The sequence below is a fragment of the Anabrus simplex genome, chromosome 3 (assembly GCF_040414725.1).
Source record: "Anabrus simplex isolate iqAnaSimp1 chromosome 3, ASM4041472v1, whole genome shotgun sequence".
Classification (NCBI taxonomy): domain Eukaryota; kingdom Metazoa; phylum Arthropoda; class Insecta; order Orthoptera; family Tettigoniidae; genus Anabrus; species Anabrus simplex.
Genome location: NC_090267.1, coordinates 15065618 through 15092819, shown reverse-complemented (window position 1 = coordinate 15092819; position 27202 = coordinate 15065618). Strand labels below are relative to the sequence as shown.

The following is a 27202-nucleotide window of genomic DNA, read 5'->3' as shown; positions in this document are numbered from 1 at the left end:
TATGAGCGACACTGTGGGTCTGTGTCACCTGTGATTAGTACCACTATATGAGCGACACTGAGGGTCTGTGTCACCTGTGATTAGTACCACTATATGAGCGACACTGAGGGTCTGTGTCACCTGTGATTAGTACCACTATATGAGCGACACTGAGGGTCTGTGTCACCTGTGATTAGTACCACTATATGAGTGACACTGAGGGTCTGTGTCACCTGTGATTAGTACCACTATATGAGCGACACTGAGGGTCTGCACTGCTTGTGATTAGTACCACTATATGAGCGACACTGAGGGTCTGTGTCACCTGTGATTAGTACCACTATATGAGTGACACTGAGGGTCTGTGTCACCTGTGATTAGTACCACTATATGAGCGACACTGAGGGTCTGTGTTACCTGTGATTAGTACCACTATATGAGCGACACTGAGGGTCTGTGTCACCTGTGATTAGTACCACTATATGAGCGACACTGAGGGTCTGTGTCACCTGTGATTAGTACCACTATATGAGCGACACTGAGGGTCTGTGTCACCTGTGATTAGTACCACTATATGAGTGACACTGAGGGTCTGTGTCACCTGTGATTAGTACCACTATATGAGTGACACTGAGGGTCTGCACTGCCTGTGATTAGTACCACTATATGAGCGACACTGAGGGTCTGTGTCACCTGTGATTAGTGCCACTATATGAGCGACACTGAGGGTCTGTGTCACCTGTGATTAGTACCACTATATGAGCGACACTGAGGGTCTGTGTCACCTGTGATTAGTACCACTATATGAGCGACACTGAGGGTCTGCACTGCTTGTGATTAGTACCACTATATGAGCGACACTGAGGGTCTGTGTCACCTGTGATTAGTACCACTATATGAGCGACACTGAGGGTCTGTGTCACCTGTGATTAGTACCACTATATGAGCGACACTGAGGGTCTGTGTCACCTGTGATTAGTACCACTATATGAGCGACACTGAGGGTCTGCACTGCTTGTGATTAGTACCACTATATGAGCGACACTGAGGGTCTGTGTCACCTGTGATTAGTACCACTATATGAGCGACACTGAGGGTCTGTGTCACCTGTGATTAGTACCACTATATGAGCGACACTGAGGGTCTGTGTCACCTGTGATTAGTACCACTATATGAGCCACACTGAGGGTCTGCACTGCTTGTGATTAGTACCACTATATGAGTGACACTGAGGGTCTGCACTGCCTGTGATTAGTACCACTATATGAGCGACACTGAGGGTCTGCACTGCCTGTGATTAGTACCACTATATGAGCGACACTGAGGGTCTGTGTCACCTGTGATTAGTACCACTATATGAGCGACACTGAGGGTCTGTGTCACCTGTGATTAGTACCACTATATGAGCGACACTGAGGGTCTGTGTCACCTGTGATTAGTACCACTATATGAGCGACACTGAGGGTCTGTGTCACCTGTGATTAGTACCACTATATGAGCGACACTGAGGGTCTGTGTCACCTGTGATTAGTACCACTATATGAGCGACACTGAGGGTCTGTGTCACCTGTGATTAGTACCACTATATGAGCGACACTGAGGGTCTGTGTCACCTGTGATTAGTACCACTATATGAGCGACACTGAGGGTCTGTGTCACCTGTGATTAGTACCACTATATGAGCGACACTGAGGGTCTGTGTCACCTGTGATTAGTACCACTATATGAGCGACACTGAGGGTCTGTGTCACCTGTGATTAGTACCACTATATGAGCGACACTGAGGGTCTGTGTCACCTGTGATTAGTACCACTATATGAGCGACACTGAGGGTCTGTGTCACCTGTGATTAGTACCACTATATGAGCGACACTGAGGGTCTGTGTCACCTGTGATTAGTACCACTATATGAGCCACACTGAGGGTCTGCACTGCTTGTGATTAGTACCACTATATGAGTGACACTGAGGGTCTGCACTGCCTGTGATTAGTACCACTATATGAGCGACACTGAGGGTCTGTGTCACCTGTGATTAGTACCACTATATGAGCGACACTGAGGGTCTGTGTCACCTGTGATTAGTACCACTATATGAGCGACACTGAGAGTCTGTGTCACCTGTGATTAGTACCACTATATGAGCGACACTGAGGGTCTGTGTCACCTGTGATTAGTACCACTATATGAGTGACACTGAGGGTCTGTGTCACCTGTGATTAGTACCACTATATGAGCGACACTGAGGGTCTGTGTCACCTGTGATTAGTACCACTATATGAGCGACACTGAGGGTCTGTGTCACCTGTGATTAGTACCACTATATGAGCGACACTGGGGGTCTGCACTGCCTGTGATTAGTACCACTATATGAGCGACACTGAGGGTCTGTGTCACCTGTGATTAGTACCACTATATGAGCGACACTGAGGGTCTGTGTCACCTGTGATTAGTACCACTATATGAGCGACACTGAGGGTCTGTGTCACCTGTGATTAGTACCACTATATGAGCGACACTGAGGGTCTGTGTCACCTGTGATTAGTACCACTATATGAGCGACACTGAGGGTCTGCATTGCCTGTGATTAGTACCACTATATGAGCGACACTGAGGGTCTGTGTCACCTGTGATTAGTACCACTATATGAGCGACACTGAGGGTCTGTGTCACCTGTGATTAGTACCACTATATGAGCGACACTGAGGGTCTGCACTGCTTGTGATTAGTACCACTATATGAGCGACACTGTGGGTCTGTGTCACCTGTGATTAGTACCACTATATGAGCGACACTGAGGGTCTGCACTGCTTGTGATTAGTACCACTATATGAGTGACACTGAGGGTCTGTGTCACCTGTGATTAGTACCACTATATGAGTGACACTGAGGGTCTGTGTCACCTGTGATTAGTACCACTATATGAGTGACACTGAGGGTCTGTGTCACCTGTGATTAGTACCACTATATGAGCGACACTGAGGGTCTGCATTGCCTGTGATTAGTACCACTATATGAGCGACACTGAGGGTCTGCACTGCTTGTGATTAGTACCACTATATGAGCGACACTGAGGGTCTGTGTCACCTGTGATTAGTACCACTATATGAGTGACACTGAGGGTCTGCACTGCCTGTGATTAGTACCACTATATGAGCGACACTGAGGGTCTGCACTGCCTGTGATTAGTACCACTATATGAGCGACACTGTGGGTCTGCAGTGCTTGTGATTAGTACCACTATATGAGCGACACTGAGGGTCTGTGTCACCTGTGATTAGTACCACTATATGAGCGACACTGAGGGTCTGTGTCACCTGTGATTAGTACCACTATATGGGGAACACCACGGATATACCGGCGCCCGTGATTAATACACGTAGGTGAAGAACACCATCGGTTTGCGTTGACTATAAGTGGCGCCATTATGTGAGAAACACCATAGGTCTGCGTTACCTGTACGACGTCCAATACCTGTGAGTTCTAGCATCATGTGTGGAACAGCATGAGTCTACACTACTTTTGATTAGTACCCCAACATAACTAATAGCATGGTTCTATTTTACTAGCGACATGTACCGTTATGAGGGGCTGTTGAGCTGGATTTTGCACCCCTTTAGACAACAAGCATCATCATCATCATCATCATCATCATCAGGACTGTGCTTTAGAAGTGGTCCCTTGGATAGTAATACTATTTTTATTATAGTTTTTGATTCAGATACACTGATTGTTTTAAATTCAAATCCATCCATTCATTCTTCATGCTTTTTTAATTTTTATTTTGGTCAGTGGATGATTTTGAACGTTTAATTTGTCATTTCATTTTGGACCATTAGGGGCCAATGACCTACACGTTAGGCCCCTCTAAACAACAATCATCATCATCTTCATCATCATCGTCATCATCATCCTGCCTGTTGTTTATTTCATCTTTTCGTAAATAATTGCAAAGAATTTGGAAATTTATTGAACATACCCATTCATAAAATATTCCAATCTTTATCTCCCTAGTTTTCCCCTTGAATTCCAACTTTGTCTTCATATTGTTGACATTAAACAAATATTTTTTAAAATTATATGTAATCACTGTCGTCAATATGGACCAAATATGAGGTTAATGACTTGTAACATACCACTTAGTCAAGAAGCTCATCTCCTTTCTCCCAGATTTTCCCAGACCAAAGTTTGCAACAATTTCATAACACTACCATTTTGTTGGAAATCACCCAGAACAAATCGAGCTGCATTTCTTTGGTTACCTTCCAGTCCTTGTATCCAGTAATCATAGTTAGGATCCATACACTAGAATCAAACTCTAGTTGGGGTCTTACCAAAGACTTATAAGCCCTCTCCTTTACATCCTTACTACAACCCCTATGTACCCTTATAACCATGTGCAGAGATCTGTATCCTTTATTTACAATCCCATTTATGTGATCATCCCAATTAAAATCTTTCCTTATATTACCACATAGGTACTTACAGTGATTCCCATAAGGAATTAGGAGTAAGGAATTTTTATCATCGCCATAAGACCTATCTGTGTCAGTGTGATCTAAAACAAAATACCAAAAAAAAGGGGAATTTTCACCCCAACAATCCAGTAATTCAAACTGATATGATTCTTCCTGTTTGCAAAACTCGTAACTTGTATTTCTCCCCCCCACCCCCCCTAACATCATACCATTGCCTGCTGTCCATCTCACAACATTGTCAAAGTCTTTCTGCATTCGCATTTATCACTTTGTACAGTAATACATCTTCTGCAAAAGATCTTATCCTTATTTTAGTTCTGTATAATAATAATAATAATATAATATATATATATAAGAAAATGTAAAGGTCCAATTATTATAATAGTACAGATGAAGCTTCACCTACTCCAATTCCTTGAGTTCTATATTCTAGAAATATAGCCACCCATTCAGTCTCACTTTTGTCCTATCCGATTGCAGTCATTTTTGACAATAGTCTCCCATGATCTACCCTGCCAAATGCTTTACATAGGTAAATCACAATACAGTCTATTTGACTTCCTGAATCTGAAATATCTGGAATGCTAGAAGTTGAGCTTTTCCTAATCCGGAATTATCTTAGACCTATATCAAACCAGTTACTAATTATGTATAATATAAAGAGAATGTAGCATAAAAGCTCTTCAGTCTGTTGAATAAACAGGTTATACTACGACATACACACATTATTAAACAAGGGACAAAAATACATTCTATTAAACAAAGAATGACATGCATCAGTTTCCATCAAGTCACACTCAAATATTAAGAAATAATATTTATGTTTATCTCTGTTCAATATTCAGGAACATAAATTCTAGAACGTATTTGAATAAAGTTCTGCTTTTTCTCCACTCCAACATTACCTGTGAGGGGTCTGGATTACCATTGCTCTGTCACTGGCGTGTGTCACCTCTCCTTGTCACGTCATTGAAATGTGGTTTGTTATTAGTATTCATGTTGTTATTTCTATTATTATTATTATTATTATTATTATTATTATTATTATTATTATTATTTATTATTTCTTGTATTTCAATTCTTTATGAACACTATGCACGTGTTCTTAATGAGCATTTTAATGATCATATAATTTACATTTACTTGAATAGCTATCGTATTTTAAAATTTTTATTAGTGATATCAGGTTCTTTATTTTATTTGAGATAGTCTAATGAGCATTTATTTAATGGGTAGGTTAGTTTTCTTCATTTTCCGTTTTGTAATTTAGGCTACACGTATATGAATGGCTTTCATAGAACTATATTCGTAGTTTTTATTATTATTAAGGGATAGCCTAACAAGCTTTTTAATGGATTGTGTAGTTTTCTTTTAATTTTCTGTTGTACAATTTATGTTTGTTTGTACTGCTTTATTGGAACTATATTCATCATTTTTTCTTTTCTAGTTTTGGTACTGAGTGAGGATGTGTCCTTGAAAGTTCCTCCTCCTCCAGTGTTGTCTTTACATACCGGTTATCCTGTTTCTTTCTCCCTTCATTCGGTGTTTGTTCCTTTCCATTTTGTACATTTTCCTTAGAAGATGAATCAATTATATTTTTATTATGCAAATATGAAATTTACTTTTCAAGCTGTTTCTTTTTCCTTTATATATTATTATTCTCACTGCTTCCTTACTCTACTTTCCTTTATTTCCCTACATTGTTTGTTACTTACAGCTCACTCCAGAAGTTAAGGATGAAATATTCAAAGAAGAACATGTGATTGATCAAGCGATGCCAACTATCAAAGAAGAAAACAAGTAAGTACAGTTTAACTTCATTAGATTTTACACTCTTAACCCTGCATAATGTGGAATTTCTGCCCTGCTCATTGGTGAGTGTTCTTTTCTGATCTAGCCATTTCTGTCAGTTCAGTCCTTTTTTGTTTACCAGGTTGTATTTAAACTCCAATCTGTTCGCAGACATATTTTTAGTAGATATTTGGGTTGTAAAATGTATCTGAAGCAGATCAATATATTTCTGAGTGGTTTTTTATGATGCCTTTAGGCAATCCTAAAAATGTCTCATTCTTTCAGTCACTCCACAATTCATCTTCATATTTTCATAATTTGAAATGTCAACAGTAGATATCATCTCCAAAGCATTCTGAGAATTATTAACACTGAGGAATTTACACTAGCGCTCATTAATTTCAATACACCCAATAATTGATATCTAGTTCTCTGTAGACGAGGTCTAATACCGTGGGTATGGTTGAGGAAGCAAAGGAATAGTACAACAGTTGTACACATGTCATGATTTTTGTTTGTGGTCATCGGGATACAATAGTATTCATCAAACAATGTTATGTACATAAACGTTATGTAACTATCGGATATGTTTGTTTACCTATTTGCCGACGGACGCCGCATTTGGTGCACCTGTGTAGTGATGTGATATCTGCAGCGAACAGCAAGCATTGCTATGATATATAACATGTGATTCCTGCATGTCAGTTCCTTCGTGACAGTTGAAGTGTGCACATCTCTAGTATGGCTCCGTGAGTGGAGATAACCATAGAAAAGCATGCTGCAATTTTAGCACTTAGCCAAGAAGGTTTATCTATTCGCCAAATTGTGAAACAGTGTAGTGTGTCTATAGGGGGAGTGCAATACACCCTTCAACACCAGAAGACAACAGGTAGCAATAAAGACATACCATGTCAAGGACAACCTCGTAAAACAATTAAAAGTGATAATAAATATATCAGAATTACCAGTAAGAGAAATACATTCAAAACAGTACCCTAAATTTGTACAGAATTGGTAGAGATGAACATGACAACAATATTTGTTGCAACAGTAAAAAGGAGACTCATTGAAGCCGGCTTGAAATGATGTGTCGCAGCAAGAAAACCCTTTCTTAAGGCCCATAAATAAACAGAAGAGACTTGAATGGGCTAGAAAACATCGTAATTGGACATAAGAAGAGTTATTCACCGATGAATCGAAGTTCGAGATTTTTGGAACCAGAAGGAGAATATTTGTTTGCTGATTTGTAGGGGAAAGGGTAGCCCAGCAGTGTGTTCTACCTGCAGTTAAACACGGTGGAGGTTCTATTATGGTTTGGGGATGTTTTGCTGGAGATAGAGTTGGCGACATTATGAAAATAGAAGGGTGTATGGTTCAGAAGCACTACCACCGCATATTTCAGTATTATGCAGTACAAAGTGGATTGCGCTTAATAGGGAAAGGGTTCACCTTACAACAGAATAATGCCCCAAAACATCGGTCAGCATACTGTATGAACTACATTACGTCAAAGGAAAACCAGAAAGTACTGAAAGATATGGTATGACCGTCCCAAAGCCCTGATTGTAATTCCATTGAAATGGTCTGGGATGAAGTGGACAGACATAGGGAAGTTCATATATCCAACAAGGAACATCTCTAGAATATTGTTAAGGATGTGTGGAATCATAAAAATTCATGATACCTACAAAAACTGATTGACCGCATGCCTCGGGTTTGTGAGGCAATCATTAAATCCAAAGGAGGATACTTTGATGAAAGTAAAATATAATGATTGTGATTGTATTATATATATGTAAGTTCATATAATTATCTTTTGTGAAAAATAACACTTGATTTGGGTTGTAAATCTGAAAAACCAGGGTGTATTGAAATTAATGAGCAGTTATGTATGTTCCCAGGTTGTAAACTATATCTACAAGTTCAAACTTGTTCTATTTTAAAATATATTGAAAATGATGTAAATAAGCACAGAAATCAATAAATCAAAGTTTTGTTGAACAATATAGTAAGATTTCTGTAATTTGGATTCAAAATCTGTTCTTATTCCTGGATTCTGTGCCCATCAGTGAATTCTTGCAACACTGACCCATATAAAACCATCCCCTATGCTCCATACTAGAACAGCTTATAATTTTTACCAGACAAACAGGGACGGTCTATCCACTTCACTATCAAATCACCTCCCTATTCTCACCTCAAAATTTAAGTGGCAGTACAGACATAAACAAGATATGGCAAGACTTGAAGAAAATTGTCTTCCAATGCATAGATGAAACCACACCAGTAATAAATATAACCAACAAATGGAAATCCCTATGGATGTCATATGAGAAATTCGAAGGAACTACCGCCTGTACCAAAAATCATGAAGAAACGCAACTGACAGTGAGTGGGAGATGTACAGGCTAGGAAAAAGCCTAAGCAGTCTAGCAGAGATTTCTAAGATTCTTATATTCATATTCTCAACATCAACTCCAAGGCACTGTGCGCTTATCTCAGAAGTAAAGGTTGCAACAGAGCCCCATCTGTATTTAAACATAATGGAACAGCAGTCTCCACACTGCAAGAAACTGCAGAAACATTCAACAGGAAATTTAAAAATAACTTCTCCACCCCTACTGAGGAAGAGAACATGCTCTATTCAGGTATAAACTACCCCTCTCTTCCCTCTACCCAACCTGTATTTTTCAACAAGTGAAGTCAAGGAGAGCCCTCTGGAAACAAGTCCACATGCTGCGGCCGGGCCAGACTGAGTGCCAGCAAGAATTCTCAAAGCTGTGCAGCTGCCTCTTCAACCATCCCATGAATACTGGAACTATGCCTGCTGAATGGAAAGAAGCCAACATAATCCTGGTTTTCAGAGTGGAGATAAGAAAATCTTAGATGATTACCGTCAAGTTTTGTTAACATCAAAATTTATGGAATGTCTAGTTTTTAAATATATATTGGATTTTCTCAAGGAGAGAAACGTGTTAAACTCCTGGAAAATCCTGCACAACACTTTTAATAAAAGTCACTGATGACTGACATTTCCCTTTGGAGCGGATGGATGTCACACAAGTAGACTGTGTGACTCTGGATTTGACCAGGTGTCACATGAAAGACTTCTGTTAACACTAAACAACTACGGCATTCTGGGTAAATTGCTGGCATGGCTGAGGTCTGTTTTGATGGGTCGAATGCAATGTGTTCTATACGGAGGAGCCAAATCAGTTCAAACCACAATTACTTCTGGAGTAATTCAGGGTAGTACGATAGGGCCCCTCCTGTGCATGATTTCTGCTTTCGACATACTGGATTGTGTAAATTTGACCACGACCATGCCAATGGAAAAGTCATTTACAGAGCCATGAAAAATAATGATGATCTGGTACAATTCCATTCAAATCTGGATAGTATAGCTCTGTGGAGTGACAAATAAAATGTGTATAAATGTTAAGAAGTATAAATAAATGACTATATATATAAGAACCTCCCTACCCTATGCGGAATCCTACTACTGCCTTCTAACTCCATCAGACTGCTCGATATTCATATTATGGACAATCTAATATGGAATAAGCACGTGGAGGAAGTGAGGTGTAAGGCATGCATAGCGCTAGTTGTTGACCGTAGATGACTCTCAAGACGAAGAAGTAAAGCCCTAAAGCCCTATTAACCCATTGAACTGCAATTTTTCTTGAAAATAAATATACATTGATTGCGATTTAATCTGGCTTAAAAGAGAACACTTTTGCTACAGCAAGTCAACACACTGAAACACAGTTCACATTCTAACAATAGTTCAACACAGTGTGCTAGATCTTAAAACACTCATATACATGCACTGCCACCTTACACTTATCACATTCATAGCGGGATTCACCCCTGTTCTTTCCCTTGGGATTTTTTCTTCTGCAGTCATAGCAGACTTCGCAAGAAAAGCCACAGTGAGAAGGTGAAGAGATTTTGGGAGAAGGAAAAGGCAACTACATCAGGTAAATAAGTTTAATTGTGCTCATTAGTCAGGCATAACGAAATAATAATAATAATAATAATAATAATAATAATAATAATAATAATATTAATAATAATAACCGCATCAATACCTTCTTTCAGCAGAAGAGAAACTATGGGGCTTGGAGAACTGAACTCTGTGGTAGCAAGAAGATTACACCACATATTATTTGGTACATTGTCTGTTTGTGTACACTTTCAGTCTTCTCGGTTTATGCCCACGCCTGCCTGCGTCCCCATCTTCATTTTCTTCAATAATGTCATCTAATTCTTTGGAATTACTAATGCTAACGTCACTCGAAGGTAATTCAGTATCACTTTCATCGGAAAAACAGTCACTGACATCGCTTTCCTCCAAAAAACGTAATATTCGAGCTTCACCCGACTCGGCCATGACGTTGACTTTACCTTCACTAAAGCTTTACGCGGCAATTTACTCGATCATATTTAGACTCTTTGGCGGCGAAATACGTAGCTGAAGGGCAAAGGTAGCTGAAATGCGATTACCAACATCTCGTAGACATGTTGGGGTTGCAAAGATATATCAATATGTATCCTTGGAAACCTCAACAAAGCAATAAAGAGGGTGGACGGAAATTTCCGTCATTGCATTTATGGGAACCCGCGGACAATGACGGAAATTTCCGTCATTGCAAGGCAATGGGTTAATAACTTTGGTGCAGCCCGTACTACTATATGGTCGTCCTTCCAGGCACCCAATGACAACAGAAAATATGAGGAAACTAGAAGGTGTCCAGCGATGAGCAGAACTATAATAAGAACACACATCCCTCTAAACACAGCCAGGTCATTGCCACCCGTGAACTCATTATGTAAAGAAATAGGCGTAGTCTTCCTTAAGAAATCTCTGACAGGCAACGCACACCTCTCCCCTTTCCACCATCTGCAGCTTAATTACTGCTCTGTTAAGAGAGGACAAACCAGGCGAGTTGGCCATGTGGTTAGAGGCACGCAGCTATGAGCTTGCATCCAGGAGATAGTAGGTTAGAATCCCACTGTCGACAGCCCTGAAGATGGTTTTCTGTGGTTTCCCATTTTCACACCAGGCAAATGCTCGGGCTGTACCTTAATTAAGGCAACAATTGCTTCCTTCCTACTCCTAGCCTTTCCTAATCCATCGTTGCCAAAGACCTATCTATTTCAGTGCGACGTAAAGCCACTAGCAAGAAAAGGGACAGGCCAAGGAGTTATTTTTGTTCCACCCCTCGCCAGATCATCCTCATATTTAAATTGCTTTTATACACAGTCTGCTCATATCTGGAACCTTCTACCATCTGAAGTAAAACTGCTTCCTCTTCTTCACTTCCTCCATACAGTAAAGTAAATGTGTATGTATATAACTTGTATAAATTAGAATGAGTGGTATGAGTGAGGGTATAAATGACTGTGTCTTCTTACTCTAATATGTATAACATAAATCAAGATAATTATTTTTCTAAGAGTACAGTATTTGGAGTGTAAATATGTAAATTTAAAAATGTCTATACATGTGTAAATATTCAGTAGATTTTAAGTAAACATACATGTGGGGATGGAAGCACTTCCATATATTTCAAGCTTACCCTTTCTCTCTTGTATCGAATAGTTGGGCATGTGCTCAGGTTAATCAGTATCTGATCACTCATCTGAATCAACAATCGTTAAATATTCCTGGACCTACATCATCAGGTTCAGCACTTGCAACCTTATCAGATGAATGGCTATCACTTTCCTCCACACAAGGCACAAAATCATTTTCCGACTTACGATCAGCATACACTTCTTCTAACATATGATGCAGGTAATCTGCACTTTGGAATGATTTACAGGCCAGTATGCAAGAGCACAAAGACACTAACAGAGAACAAAGACACAGTTACTCAACAAGTGAGGATAGCATGCCTTTGGATCTCAACAGGAAGTTACTTTACTAAGGAATGTGGTTCACATGTTTATCGATCGATACATTGACCGCAGCAACTGTGTTAGCAGAGCAGTGACCCCAGTTAGAAAGACAAAATGGTTTAGGAATAAGACTGGACTAAGACAGGGGAGTGTACTGTCACCTCTCTTGTTTATTATGGTCATGGACAAAATTATAAAGGAAACAAAGGAAGCCCATGGAGATAAAAAGATGACACTGCTATTTGCAGATGATGTTGTGATCTGGGGAAGTGCAACAACAACTAGATGTACTGAACAAAAAAATTGATAAATATGGCATGAAAATAGGTACAGAGAAAAGCAAAACTATGGTGATGTCAAGAGGGGAAAAGTGAGGAAAAGGCACTGTGAAAATTGGAAGTCAGAGTCTGGAAATTGGGGACAGCTTTAGATAACTAGGAAGTGAATTATTGCAATATGCTAGGGTGGACATGGAGATTAGCAGGAGGGTACAGCAGAGTAATGCATTCTACCAAAGTATAAGAAAACTTACCTGGAGCAAAGAAGTACAAAGAAAAAGTAAGGAGATAATGTACAAAATGTACTATGTACCTGTACTTACTTATGCACCTGAGACTTGGATTTTAACTAGCAGGCAAGAGAGTAGAATTCAAGCCAGTGAGATGAAATTCCTATGATGTAGGATAGGAAAGACTAGAAAAGACAGAGTGAGAAATGAAGATGTTACAAAGGAAGTTGGGATAGGAAAGCTAAACAAGAGAGTTTGAAAAAAATAAACTAAGGTGGTTTGGACATGTAAAGATGGAGGGGAATAGTATTCCAAGACAGTTGCTGGAGGCAAAGTGCAAGGGCAAGAGAGCAAGAGAAAAACCTGGAACAAGATGGATTGAATCAGTGAAGAGCGGCATAGGAAGACAAAATTTAGACTGTGACAAGATCGTGGAAGAGGAATGGTGGAAGGAAAAAGAAAGATGCAGAAGTACCATAAATACACCATTCCAGCAGGAGCTGGATATGGGGAAATGATGATGATGATGACATTGACCCATCATATTGAATCTGTGGCATTTGGATGACATCTGTGGGAGCTACAATCAACTATTTGAACATATGCACTTAAACATCAATCGGCGTGCTTGGCAATGCCAGCGCACTAGTTTTAAAAAGTCAATTTGCATGCTTGGTGCTGAGTGAGTTATGGAAAACAACATGCTTTGTATGAATTTGTTAGTAGTATAAAATTCAAAAAGTTTTTATATTGGTGTGGAGCTCTGAAAACCAAGGTAATAGTTAAATCTATATTCACCAACAAAATGATCTCTGCTAATGGAGCAGGCAAGTTGGCCATGTGGTTAGAGGCTCTCAGCTGTAAGCTTGCATTCAGGAGACAGTGGATTTGAACCCCACTGTCAGCTGTCCTGAGGGTGTTTCCCCACGGTTTACCATTTTTACGCTAGGCAAATGATGGGGCTGTACTTTAATTAATTGATTAATTAATCAATCAGTCAATACTGATCTGCATTTAGGGCAGTCGCCCAGGTGGCAGATTCCCTATCTGTTATTTTCCTAGCCTTTTCTTAAATTATTTCAATGACATTGGAAATTTATTGGACATCTCCCTTGGTAAGTTATTCCAACCCCCAACTTCCCTTCCTATAAATGAATATTTGCCCCAGTTTGTCCTTTTGAATTCCAGCTTTATCTTCATATTGTGATCTTTCCTACTTTTAAAGACGCCACTCAAACTTATTCGTATACTAATGTCATTCCATGCCATTTCTCCATTGACATTTTACACGACATAGTTTTTAACAGCATTCATAAGTTATTTCCAATCAGGTATCTGATCTATTTCTAAGGAAAAAAATATGGCTGATGATGCCTACTATTGATAGGCAAAACATGTACCATCTAATATATTAATTTCATGTTAACAATTTTGATGAGGACAGTGTTCTAATTTTTAAGATTGTGTTGTATTGAATAGGTGGATGAATAATAAAACATACAAGTGTTATATAATACAAATACTTTCAAGACGGACACAAAAATGAATTTTATCACATGTAACATGCCATTCAGTCGAGCAGCTCATCTCCTTTCTCCCAGTTCTTTCCAGCCCAAACTTTGCAACATTTTTGTAACGCTACTCTTTTGTTGGAAATCACCCAAAACAAATCGAGCTGCTTTTCATTGGATTTTTTCCAGTTCTTAAATCAAGTAATCCTGGTGAGGGCCCCATACACTCAAACCTTACTCTATTTGGGGTCTTACCACAGACGTATAAGCCCTCTCCTTTACATCCTTACTACAACCCCTAAACACCCTCATAAACATGTGCAGAGATCTGTACCATTAATTTACAATCCCATTTATGTGATTACCCCAATGAAGATCTTTCCTTATATTAAACCCAGATACTTAAAATGATCCCCAAAAGGAACTTTCACCCCATCAACGCAGTAATCCAAATGACACATTCACAACGATCCATATAACATTAATCATTATATTTCGACAACCCTATCACCTTTCATCATATTATACACAATTACACAAAATTCTCATTTCATTAAGAAAATATACTCACGCATTTCACATTACAAAGACTATTCATCTTAGTAACATTATTAACACAATATCATCACAACATCACAATTATATTTGCGAACACTACACTTAACATAAAATATGATTGTAGATGACTGTAAATCACGCACCTGTTATTACCGACTGCTTCTAATATATATATATATATTCGAACCATAAATTAAATTGAAATTTCTTCATAATGATACTATCTTAACACGGGTATTATCCATGCCTAAATCTATCTGCATAACATTTACTAGCGACTGCTTAGATTCACATGACATAGCATACGATATATCATCATTCAGGATCATTCACGACACAACGTACAACATTCCTACCCATCGCAAGGCAGTGATTGACGAATAAAACGGTTGTCACCAAGTTGTGTAATTTGGCATGTCACAATCTTGACATTGTAAAACATACTACTCTACTTAAAAGCAGCTACATAGCGGAATAATAAGACATTGACTTTGAGTACTTATCATTCGTTGGTTTCATGAGGAAGACACCTCTCATCCTCCAGTATTGGTACTCTAACCATTGGTGTCCATCCCAGTTCTCATCAGGTCTGTTGAGACCCTATTACATTTCAGCTCAACATACTGGGCTTCATAACCATCTTGTAATCATCTCCATGTTACCTGAAACTCGTAATAAGCTTTTAGAATAGATTTACACACATTAATATAATTCACAATATTATACAACACTTGCCTTAATATTCTGAGAGAACCAGATACATATCTCGTTTCTCTACAAAGGTTATTTCTTATTACAGTTGACAATATTATATTGCAATCTAGCTTCTCGTCTAATCTCCTTCCGATACGTGTGCAACACTTCTAATACCCGCTAAGTTTTCAACAGAACTGTAAACTTCTCTTATTTTGAAACAAAATCTAATACTTGGTTACAATAATAACAGACGGTTTGCTTTTAAAAGACTTCTTGATACAGAGTACTCTTACATAATCATTTACGTCGGCAAAGGAATTCATTTAATATTCCATCACATAATATTTTGGTTATCAATCGACGATTCCATCACCAGTCTCAATTATTGAATCATATCGGACTAGATAGGCAAGGTATGGCCATCATATACAGATTGAGCCTGGCCCATTTAATCCAACTCATTCCATGGCCTATGATACATTTCTTCTATCATTGATATTCTCGCCATGTATTTATATTTATTAAAATTTTAATTGAGGAAACTGCGATATTTACTTAATTCTATATTTTGCGCCACAACATATTATTATCCACCGTAACTTGATGAGATACCATGGGCTTCAGAGCTTATAATATTTGTCGATACCTTCAATCCGTTGCCTGTTGTTCATATAATCCACTAGCTGAGGAAGAGAATGCATACATATTCTCGAAACATGTACTATATGTTAAGGTGAAAGGTAAATAAATAGATAGTATTGACTAGGCGGACCTCTACCAACATATTTGCTGTTATTAAGTCAATACGGATCCAATACCGACCACCATGGTCAAGATTATTAACAGTGATTATGCCAGCCAGGCTAGAAAAATGATAAATAAATTTAAGAACACCAAGGTTAAAATTCTTAGTATTTCAAAAGACCTGAACTTTCTTAAGAAATGTATTAAAAGTAATGTCATACCTAAACATTTGAATTCAGTACAAAAGGGAGGTAGATTGCTGCATCACGAAATGAGAACACAGCGGAAAGTAAATCACTTGTGGATTAAAAATGAAATTAGGTTTTTACACCTCAAAAAGCGAAGTTGAACAACCCACTTTATGAATTACACCTACTCATCACTAGTCAAATTTCGGCTCTGGAATGGGTGGAGGTGCAATTTAACATTGACCTCTCATTATTTACCATACTAAAGAAAAAACAAGAAATTCTAGATAGAAAATACCAGAGGCTCATTGATGACAAACGCATCACAAAAGATGAAATGCAAAACAATAACACATACACAACAACACACACATTCTATCCGCCACTCAAAAACCTGACCAACATTGATTTCAATAATGATGAAGTTGAAATCTTAAGTAAGGTACCTAAACATAACTGGGCACACACGAGTAAGACTGTTCAAAATAGGGAACTAGTGAAACTGATAGCGGAATCTGAAGTAGCAATTGCAGAGATACCTATAGATGAACAAGAGAATATGAGGTTCTAGACTAAGAAGAAAATTTGCAAAATAATGGAACATAAGACCATCGCAGATACCCAAACAAATAACAATAAGATTAATAAGAAGATCAAAGATAACAACATAATTGTCACGAAGGCTGATAAGGGTAACACTATAGTTTTAATGAATAAAGATGATTACGTCAGTAAAACGAATGATTTCTTGAAGGGAGACAACTTTCGTCAGATAAAGAAGGATCCCATTAACATCATGCCAAAGACATTTAAACAAAATTTAGCTAACACTAATTTTTTGATGAATTTGAATGAAACAAAATGCTTGGTAAATATGAACCCAGGATTACCTAAATTGAGGGCAGTGCCTAAGGTACACAAAGAAGGCATACCTATTAGACCGGTTGTAACCTTCAGAAACAGCCCCAGATATAAAACAGCCAAATTTATACACACGTTTTTAAAGAAACATTACTGATTTAATGTTGATACAAGTCTCCGCAATACCATACATTTTTGTAATAGGACAAAAAATATAAATTTATCGCAATATAATACTATCCATAGCTTTTATGTGAAAGATATGTATTCGAATATTCCGATCACGGAGACTATCAACATTGTTAAGGACAACTTAAGCACACATAGTCCATTGAGTAAAGTAGAAATTGATGAATTCATCAACTTGTTAAAGTTCACATTAAAAAACAACTATTTTATTTTCAACAACAAGTGTATAAACAAGTTAATGGTTTGGCCATGGGATCACCAGCGTCTGGTATCGTTGCGGATATATTTATGGACCATGTGGAATCTAATAAAATAGTCAGTAAAATAAAAGGATTAGACTTATGGTTAAGGTGTGTTGATGACGCGTTCGCTATCATTAACGAACAAGAACTAAAGCCAAACGATCGGTTAGACCAATTAAACAACCTAGATAAACACATAACGTTTACAATCGAGTCGGAAGATAATAAAAGTCTAAACTACCTAGACATAACAGTAACTAGAGACAATAAAAACCTGATTTACCAAGTATTTAGAAAACCTACACACACAGATGTTATCAGGAAAGACTCGAACCACTCAGGAAAACACAAGAAAGTGGCATTTTACAGCTTCATCAGTAGAACAGTAAGAATACCATTAACCCTAGAATCATAAACTTTCGTCTCCCAGACTACGCACCCCTGTATTTTCCGCGGTAATTTCCAGACTATAATGAACTGTGCCTTCCCCCTCCATCTATTCTTCACTGGCTATCAACAATCAGTGCTGACCTTGGTTTCAAGCATAAAGGTCCAGTTGTTTGTTCACTGTGATATGACCGACGTCTGAGAGACGAAAGTTTATGATTTGTGAGAGTATTCGTGATTTGTACATAGCTGTAAATAGTGTGAATATCTGGTTTATTACAGTAATGTATTTTGTACGTAATATGTAAGCTTAATAGGATACAGAAATGAAAAATCTAGCGCATAAAAATGAATTGATAACGGCAGTGTTTTCTGAATTGGGCAGAGAACCACTCTCTTGAGGAGACATTAGTGGTAATGTATTTCGTGAATGAAATTACCCGGTCAATACATGCATCGAAGAGAAATATTATGACCGACAATTGGTTCACCTCAATTCGTCTGGCTGATTCTCTGCATTGTGACCATAACCTGACAATCATTGGAACAGTGAGAAAAGACAAGCCACAGATACCACCAGAGATGAAAACAGTCAAGGGAAGAAAGCTTGGGTCCTCCATGTTATGGTATGATGGTATGAAAACAATGGTATCGTATAAAAGAAAACCAAACAAGAATGTAATCCTCCTTTCTACATGCCATGAAGTAGGAACAATAGTAGACAGTGGGAAACCAGATATGGCAGAAGACTACGATGAGACTAAAGGTGCCATGGACACTTTCGATGAAATGTCAACATTGATATCCTCTTCAAGAAAAACGAGATGGCCAATGTGTATCTTTTATACTATGATTAATACATCACTTGCCAATGGATACATTATTTATGTGCATAAGATGGTTCAAAAAGGCCAAAAGCCACATTCAAGGCGAGAGTTTTCAAAGGATATGTCCAAAATGCTAATGGATCCAAAGCTGCAAGAGAGACTTCAGACACCAACTTTGAGGCGCAGCCTGAAGAGGACCATTGCTGAAATTCTTGGAAAAGATGGCATTCCTGAAGAGCCTCAATCAGGTACTCCTGAAGGAAGAAACATTTGTGCGTTTTGTCCATCAAAGAAAAGAAGAATAACCCGATTCTCTGTGCTTCTATTGTTAGTACGGAAGGCTATTTTAACGTTGTGTTTTTTAAGAACGTTTGTGACGTTGTAAATTTCTTTATTAAAGGTAATACCTACACAACTCTTCATCAATAAATAAAAGTAGTCCTTTTTCTAAATCAGGTGTATATAGGTTTTCTTGCCAAGACTGCAAAAGTTCTTACCTAGGGCAAACAGGACGCAGTTTTAAAATCAGATGTGCAGAATATGTCAATGCCATAAAACACAACCGTTTTTCCGTGGTCGGCCTACATATAAAAGAATTTAAGCACAACTTTACTGAAATAAATCAAGATCTTGAGGTATTAGAAATTCTAAACAAAGGTTCTCTCCTAGACGTCACTGAAAACCTCTATATTCATTTAGACCAATATTTCAATCCAAACCTAAACTTAAATGATATCTCAGAGAAACCAAAGATCCTATTCGACTTTCTCATTGAATTTTTCAAAAACATTAATATCCCGATAAACAGATCTGTCTTTCACATTATGTGTAATACTTTGTCACGCCACATACTTTCACCGCATCACCCTACACTTATTGAATAAGTGATTTCAATCCCTAACTGCCAAATTTCATCTCAACCCAAATATTTTTTAAAATGTTATGGGCATTTTTGAGAAGATAGTGTTTATTGAAATATAACCTATGTTTTGTACTACACTCGCGGCAAGCAACGTTCAATGGAAGAGTGTCTTAAATAATTTGAATCTCCAATGCCAATCATCTCGTACTTCCGCATGGTTTTGTTACAGTTTATAAGTTTATATGTTTATTGTTTAAATGATTATGTTATCTCATGTTTATACAATTTTTTGACTCACCCTTCATGACCACTTTGAAACTGACATTGTACTTCGCGTCTTCATGTTCTCTCATTTAATCACACTGATGTAACACCTTGTGTAATATAAATGTCTACATGCTAGCCTATTTCCCACATTTTGGCTGAAGATGACGCCAAACAGCGTCGAAACTAGTTCCAAGTGTAAATATATGTTGTAAATAAACTATAACATTTATTTGTATTGAAAAGGTGGACCCTTTTAAGTATCCTAGTATTGACTAGGCGGACCTCAACCAACATATTTGCTAGTATCGGAATAAGATTTCATTGATTTTTATTTTTACCGTAAACTTCCAATGTCTTCACCGACTCCAATCCAACATTCATTGGAATGTTGTAATATATATATGGGTTTACAAGGAAAACAGTAATAACATAATGCTATAGAATTTCTACTATATCACTCATGATTTAAATAAATCAAGTAAAATATATTTTTCTGTTGTGTATTTACATCTACGCTGGCCCGTGGTGTTGGGGTAGCATGCCTGCCTCTTACCCAGAGGCCCCGGGTTTGATTCTTGGCAGGTCAGGGATTTTTACTTGGACCAGAGGGCTGGTTCAAGGTCTACTCAGTCTACTTGATTAGAATTGAGGAGCTATCTGACGGTGAGATAGCGGCCCCGGTCTCGAAAGCCAAGAATAACGGCCGAGAGGATTCGTCGTGCTGACCACATGACCCCTCGTAATCTGCAGGCCTTCTGGCTGAGCAGCGGTCGCTTGGTAGGCCAAGGCCCTTCAAGGGCTGTAGTCCCATGGGGTTTTTTTTTGTTTTTTATTTACATCTGCTGCACGCTACTGTATCCATTCCAAAAGTGTGCGTTGCATTGAATAATTACCCACTGGCTGGTTAATGTTACGAAACTATTCCCCTGTTAAGGGGTTAATATGATTACCCTAATGAACATCATTTCTTATATTAACACCTAAGTGCTTACAATATTCTCCATCATCTGCTGGCCATGTAGGTTCCCCTGCAGTTGTTCACAATCCTGCAACTCGTTTACTACTCAGTACAGTATAATGTCATCTGCATATAGCCCTGTCTGTGATTCCAGTTCTTTACAAATTGATTAAAAGGGTCAGTGCAGTAATGTTTCTGAGTCTTGTGCATCATAAAGACATTTTGTTTTTTCCTGTAGGCATGATTTTTCTTCTTTGTAAATATGAGATGACAGCTGAACAGCAAAGGATTGAGGATGACTGGAAGTATATATCCCTATATGCAGTAAAATTACAGCAACTTGAATGTCTGTGAATGTTCTGTGCATCATTCAGCCAAATTGCCCTTCATCCCATTCATACCATTATCATACCATTTTTTCTGTTTTTCTTTTGAGATTGAAACAGTCTGATCTCTGTCTGATTGAAAACACATAGACGTAAATTTCAGCTCCATTCTAGCAGATGTGTGCTGCTCTGCACAACATTTTCTCATGTGGATAGTATTAAAAATTCCAATATTTCCTTTGATGTGAATTTTGTCACGTTGTTCCAGTGTATATTATTTTTTTCAAATCAAATTTCTCTAAGTCTCTGTTATCAAACTCAGGCTTTCTTGTACTTTCTCGTGGAAGTTTCTATAGACATTCAGTCAGTATGTATTTCATCATTATTCAAGGATTCCTGTAATTCTTTCAGCACCTTGAAAACTCTTGTAACTTCTAATTCCTTGGCTCACTGTCAGTTTGAGGTACGATATTGCGTGGCACAGAAGTGCAGCTTGAATGAAAGCAGGACATTACTACACCGCACTGAACTACTAAGATGAACTTCCTTCAAATTGCACAAAATTGAAGGGTTGAGAATTAGATGTGGGCTATCTGATTTTTATTTAGGAGAGAAAGGACAAAGTTCACTTTTACAAATAAAATTCTATTTAACCTATGCAAGTTCTTTATGTGAAAATATTTCAGACACCTTAAGTTTTATTCATAGGCTCATTAAATGATAAATACATTTGAGCTATAATTAATACAAATATCTCTATTTTATTTGAGGCTTGCATGAACAAAATGATAAATGATTATAAGTGGGCTTAGTGTAATGTAGCCAAACTTGAAGTTTTATTTTTTAGTACTGTTTGCTATAGAAGCAGGATTAACACAAGAATTATACATTTAAAAGAAATCAAAATGATATCACAACAATATAAGTGAATATTATTGATCTTAACCAATGTGATTTGTTCGATACAAAGATCACATAACTCGAGATGAAAAGCATAATGACTAATTTGAACTCCCAGCATCTCTTATTTTTTCACTCCAGTCACCAATCTCAGCATCTGTCTCATTTTCTTCTGGGCCATTCAAAGTTTCCTTCTCGGTAATTTTATCTTCAGACTCGAGAAAAACTCTCCAGAAGATCGTTTTCCCATGTGGTTTAGCTCTTTAGATCTTTTACTTTTGCAGAGTTAACAGAAACTGACAAAGCTGGAATGATTCTCGGATGCCCTGGTTTTGCTATTGTAAAAGACTGATAGTCTTCCAGGTCTGGGTCTGTTCTTTTGTATTTCACTTGGAAAGGATTGTCATCAACTATCCTCATCTCTGTTATGTCTCTCATATGAATTTTTTCTGAAGCCTTAGGCCTTTGAAAAGTGTTTTTGCTGAACATCTGGAAGTCATGTATTGTATTGTTATTGAGCTGCAACATGCGAAATGGTTTCTCATTACGAGCATTTTGTACAATGTCCACCCAGTCTTGATGTGATTTTTCTTGCAGCACTCAATGTGGCTAAAGTCTCCGTCACATGGCAAATATGTGTGCCTGGTAATTAGATATCTATGCCTGATGGTTTTTGTAAACTTCCTCTGTACAAGATAAGACCAAAGGGTCAATATAAAGAAATTTTTGTTCTGTCCTGTACAGCCATTACTCCGTAAGACTAACTTATGAACTGGTAGGACTTTCTGTGCTTTTAGAGTTTTAAGAACATCCAAGAGTGAAGAACAGACCTTGTTCGATCCTCGTTTTGCCTGACTTTCTACCTACAAAACTATGAATGCCTCATCACTGGAGCACATATGTATCCCTTCATTGTACACCTGTAACTGTCTTTGGTAGAATGCTTGTGAATGGCTTAAGTAGGGAAGTGGGAAGGTTTGCTGGATGTCAAATGTCAGTACTTCAAAATCCTGGACAGTTTTTGTAGCTTTGTAGTTTTTGTATGCAGCATCCGATTTCCTCACATGAAGTTCTTTTTGATTGACAAGTTTATCTCGCTGATCAGCTGTAAGGTCGACGTATCACAAGTTGTACATGTGTCACTGCAAGGGATGCCAAAACTTATATTCAACCCATGCAAGAATATATCTCTATAGAGCCGTGCCGTTACTGGCTTTGCTTCAGAATCCTCTAAATATAAGGAGCACATCTTGCTTAGATTTAGTGTTGAAAACAGGTATTTCATGTCTGATTACTTGATCTGGAGTAATGACTGTGATCACTTGTGAACTTACAAATATGGTCTCTAACTTCATCACTTCTTGCAACAGATATGACCTTCTTTACATGTTTTCCTCTTTTGTCCAGAGCTAAGCTTGGATCATCACCTTTAACTGCTTTCTGCACTTTCTCTAGTCTGCATTTGGAAATGGAGGAAAGTCCTAACAAAGTTTTCATACATACTTTAATAGAAGCACCATTTTCCTTAACTCTGTAATCATACAATGAATGCTCTTTCTGATTGTCAGAATCAGGAATTTTACTTTAGATATAAGACCCACTAAATACAAATTCTGCTGATCATAATTTTCTAGTGCCGTAAAATGCTCAAAAATTGCTTCTCTCTTCGATATTCTTTAAAACATCCATCAGAGCACTCACTTACTTCTTGAGTTTTTGCAGGAACATTAGCGCATGTACTGGCTGGTGAATATTATTCATAAAAGTTCTTAACTTTGTCTCACATTCTGTTTCCAAGATTTTGGATTAGAATGCTTTTCCTTGCCCGAACTCCCATTTTTTATTGAAGCTCATCCTTCATTTTCAGTGTCACTGCCAGCATCTGTACCATAGTTTGAAATACTATCGTTGTTTGTTGCAGTACTGCAAACTCCACCTGCACTCACAAATAAGCACTGTGCATTAGATGGCAACTAGATAGCTTTTACAATATATCTATAATGATTGATCTGTTTCAAATTTGAGAAAAGAAACCAAAATGCCAGTCAGAACTTACCAGTCTCTGTAGATGACGTTCTTGATTGGTTTATTTCAGATAATACTGGAAATGGTTCTTTGCTCATTTCAAAATGTAGGTGGTTATCTAGTAGCGCTCCTCTGTAAAAATTTAAGAAAAATAAAGCATTGCACATATGGTATAATGTGTCCCTAATATTCTAGTTTCATGCACCATATAAACCTAATCTATAACAGATAAAATATTAAATAAGCAATATAATTCTATTATTTTTTTAAAATTTGGTTACTAGTAGGATACAAATGCCTCTGAACAACATTTTAGTTTCAACAGTTTTAATTACAACAACTTACCTGTAGCAAGTATTACAAAACTTTGATTGAAACTCAGTGAACACACATAACTTGAGCTTTGCACAGCAGCCATCTTGTTTGTATCATGTGGTAAATGAACTGTCTTACTATTGGCTGACCGAATATAAGCTGGCTTAAAATTCTTAGGAAATGCATCCAAATGGTCAATAGCTCCATTATAATTCTTGACAAACTGAGTGGTCTCAAGCTTCATTTTCTTGCTTACAGGATTAAAACTGGGTTAAAAGCCAAACCAATTGAAGATTTGAATTTACCACCTTAAATAACATAAGAATAAAACAAAACCTCATTTTTATAAAAATGGCAGATAGCCCACTTATAATTTTCAACCCTTCAATTGTGTTGATTATCCTCCTAGTCAGTACTATTGACCATCAATATGGATCTAATATTAGATGTACAGTCTGTAATACTAGGCAAAATTGTCTCTACTAAGCAAAGTGAGAGCAGTTGCATAGCATATCGAATGGGAGTGCATCTTGTGTGAGACCAAGTAATGAATGATGGAACACGCCACAGTACATGCCCACCTTCACACAAACTAATTGTCGGATGACCCTGGGATTTATGCTAAAAAATTTTTTTAAGTATTGTTTCCGGTTCTTCTGCTCAAAGTTTCTGAGGCAATGATAACACTAGCTTTTATTGCATCATGAAACCCATTAAATTCCAGAATTGTTACTGTCCTTCCATCTAAATTATGACAGGTCTCTTCATTAATATTGGGAAAAAATAATATAAAATCAATTAATGTAAAACTGCACTCTTTTCTGTCTCTAATGCAAATGCTGGAAAATAATCTGTTGTAACACTGAATTTGTGAAGGGATTGCTGCATTGTTCTTGGTGCTCAAACCTGAATCACTCACCCTGCTCCATAATGCACTGCTTAAATTCTCTGCTTCACTTAGGGATTAATTATTATTTACTTACTATAGATATCTGGATTGATACTTGTAATACAATCTTTAGCCCATGTACACCAAAAGTCATCCTAGATTCTGTTAAATTACTATACCAAAGAATTTATAAATCTTAAATAATGTGTTGTATTGATTGTTACATCATCTATTCATAAAAACAGATTCTGCTCCTCTTTGAATGTCTCAGTTGGTTTAAACTATTTTCCAACACTGGACTTCTCTTCAGTACTGCTCCAGTTTTTGCAGAATAGAGAATAGAGACTCACTGTAGAAACTGCGTCAAAGTGCTAACATAAGTGAAGAAAAGAGTGCCATGGCGTTGCCTAGAAGACAGCTGGCTGGTAAGACGGGTAAAAGTAAGGTTTCTTAAATATGGCATTCACTGTGCCTTGAACAGAAGACAAAAACTGGCACTCACAAAATGAAATACTTAGTGATGTCCTTGATGCTGAAGATGAATGCATTGTGATCTTAAGCAAGCATAACATTAGGATTAGAAGTGTAGACATCAGCGCTAATACCAACAGAAGTAGAGAACAACCAATATTAGTGTTGACTGTAAAACGTTGTTTGGTTGAATGGGCTTGTATCTGGAAAATAGCCTGTTTTTACATGCAGGTATAAATCTCATAGATCTCAGTGGGTGGTACAACACAAGGATTGGACCGGTGACCAGTGTAATTATGGACTGTGGACTGACGAGTCAAAATTTAAGAACTTCGGGTAAGTAGTTGTCAGTTTGACCAACACCATCCAGGTGATACAATGCTAGGAGGCTGCCTGATACCAACAATGAAGGAAAGTAAGGGGGCATCAGAGTTTGGGGTCGTATCTGTAACAAGGAGCAGTACCATCGCATTCTGCCGAGCACTGCAGTACCTTCTGAAACTCAAATTATCTGGAGGTTGGTTGGTAGAACAATAACCCAAAACACACGTCAAAGCCATGCAAGAAGAGTGTAGGAAGCAAAGAATCATCAGGAATTCTAGAGACAATCACTTGGCCTCCTCAGTCTCACTATTTATCACTCATCAAGTTGTTGTGGGATGAGCTAGACCATAAGGTAAAACTGTCTTCTATCAACAGTTGTGAAGATTTCTGGCAATGCATTTTGCAAGCATAGGGATCTATAAACATTGAGATGTTTGAAGAATTACCCAGATTAAATTTGTTAGAGCAATGTCAAACTACTAGCAGAAAGAAGGAATGAAAGAAAGAAAGAAAGAAAGAAAGAAAGAAAGAAAGAAAGAAAGAAAGAAAGTACCTAACTAGAATGCCACAAGCTGTAATAGTCATTGTTTTCCATTATACAAAGTATAAATTGTTTTATAGTGTGTCAGTTTGTGTACAATGGATATCTATATTTTTATGTAAAATATAAATCCTTTCAAATAACTAAATCCTGCTGCCTAAAAAATAAAAAGAACTGGAGTTTGCTTAATGTGGTTTTAAACATTTTTGATGCTAGTGTATATACACAGCATTCATTGACTTCTGTCATCAGCTATGGTCCTTCACTGTCTCCATCTGGCTACTCCTAGGTCATCCAGATCATTCATGAGTTCTGTTATCTGACTCAATGAATCAGTGATGGAGCATCTGACCCATAGTCAGATGTTTGTGGGTTCAATCCTGGCTAAGGTAAGTCATTGGTAGCATGTTAAAAGTATTTGGTGGCACAGCCAGTGTCACTTCACAGAATACCATAGCTGTAC

General features: G+C 37.8%; 1 protein-coding gene across 3 annotated transcripts in view; it reads left to right on the top strand.

Moving 5' to 3' along the window:
• Positions 1-27202, top strand: part of LOC136866948 (zinc finger protein 792) — a 134003-nt gene that overhangs the window by 100193 nt on the left and 6608 nt on the right. For all 3 annotated transcript variants that reach the window (XR_010859593.2, XM_067144040.2, XM_068226960.1), the window contains one exon: positions 6173-6255. Coding sequence is in view for 2 of the 3 variants with exons in the window: in XM_067144040.2 (XP_067000141.2) it covers positions 6173-6255 (83 nt within the window). In the remaining variant the exon portion in view is untranslated. The remainder of the gene's footprint in view (positions 1-6172; positions 6256-27202) is intronic.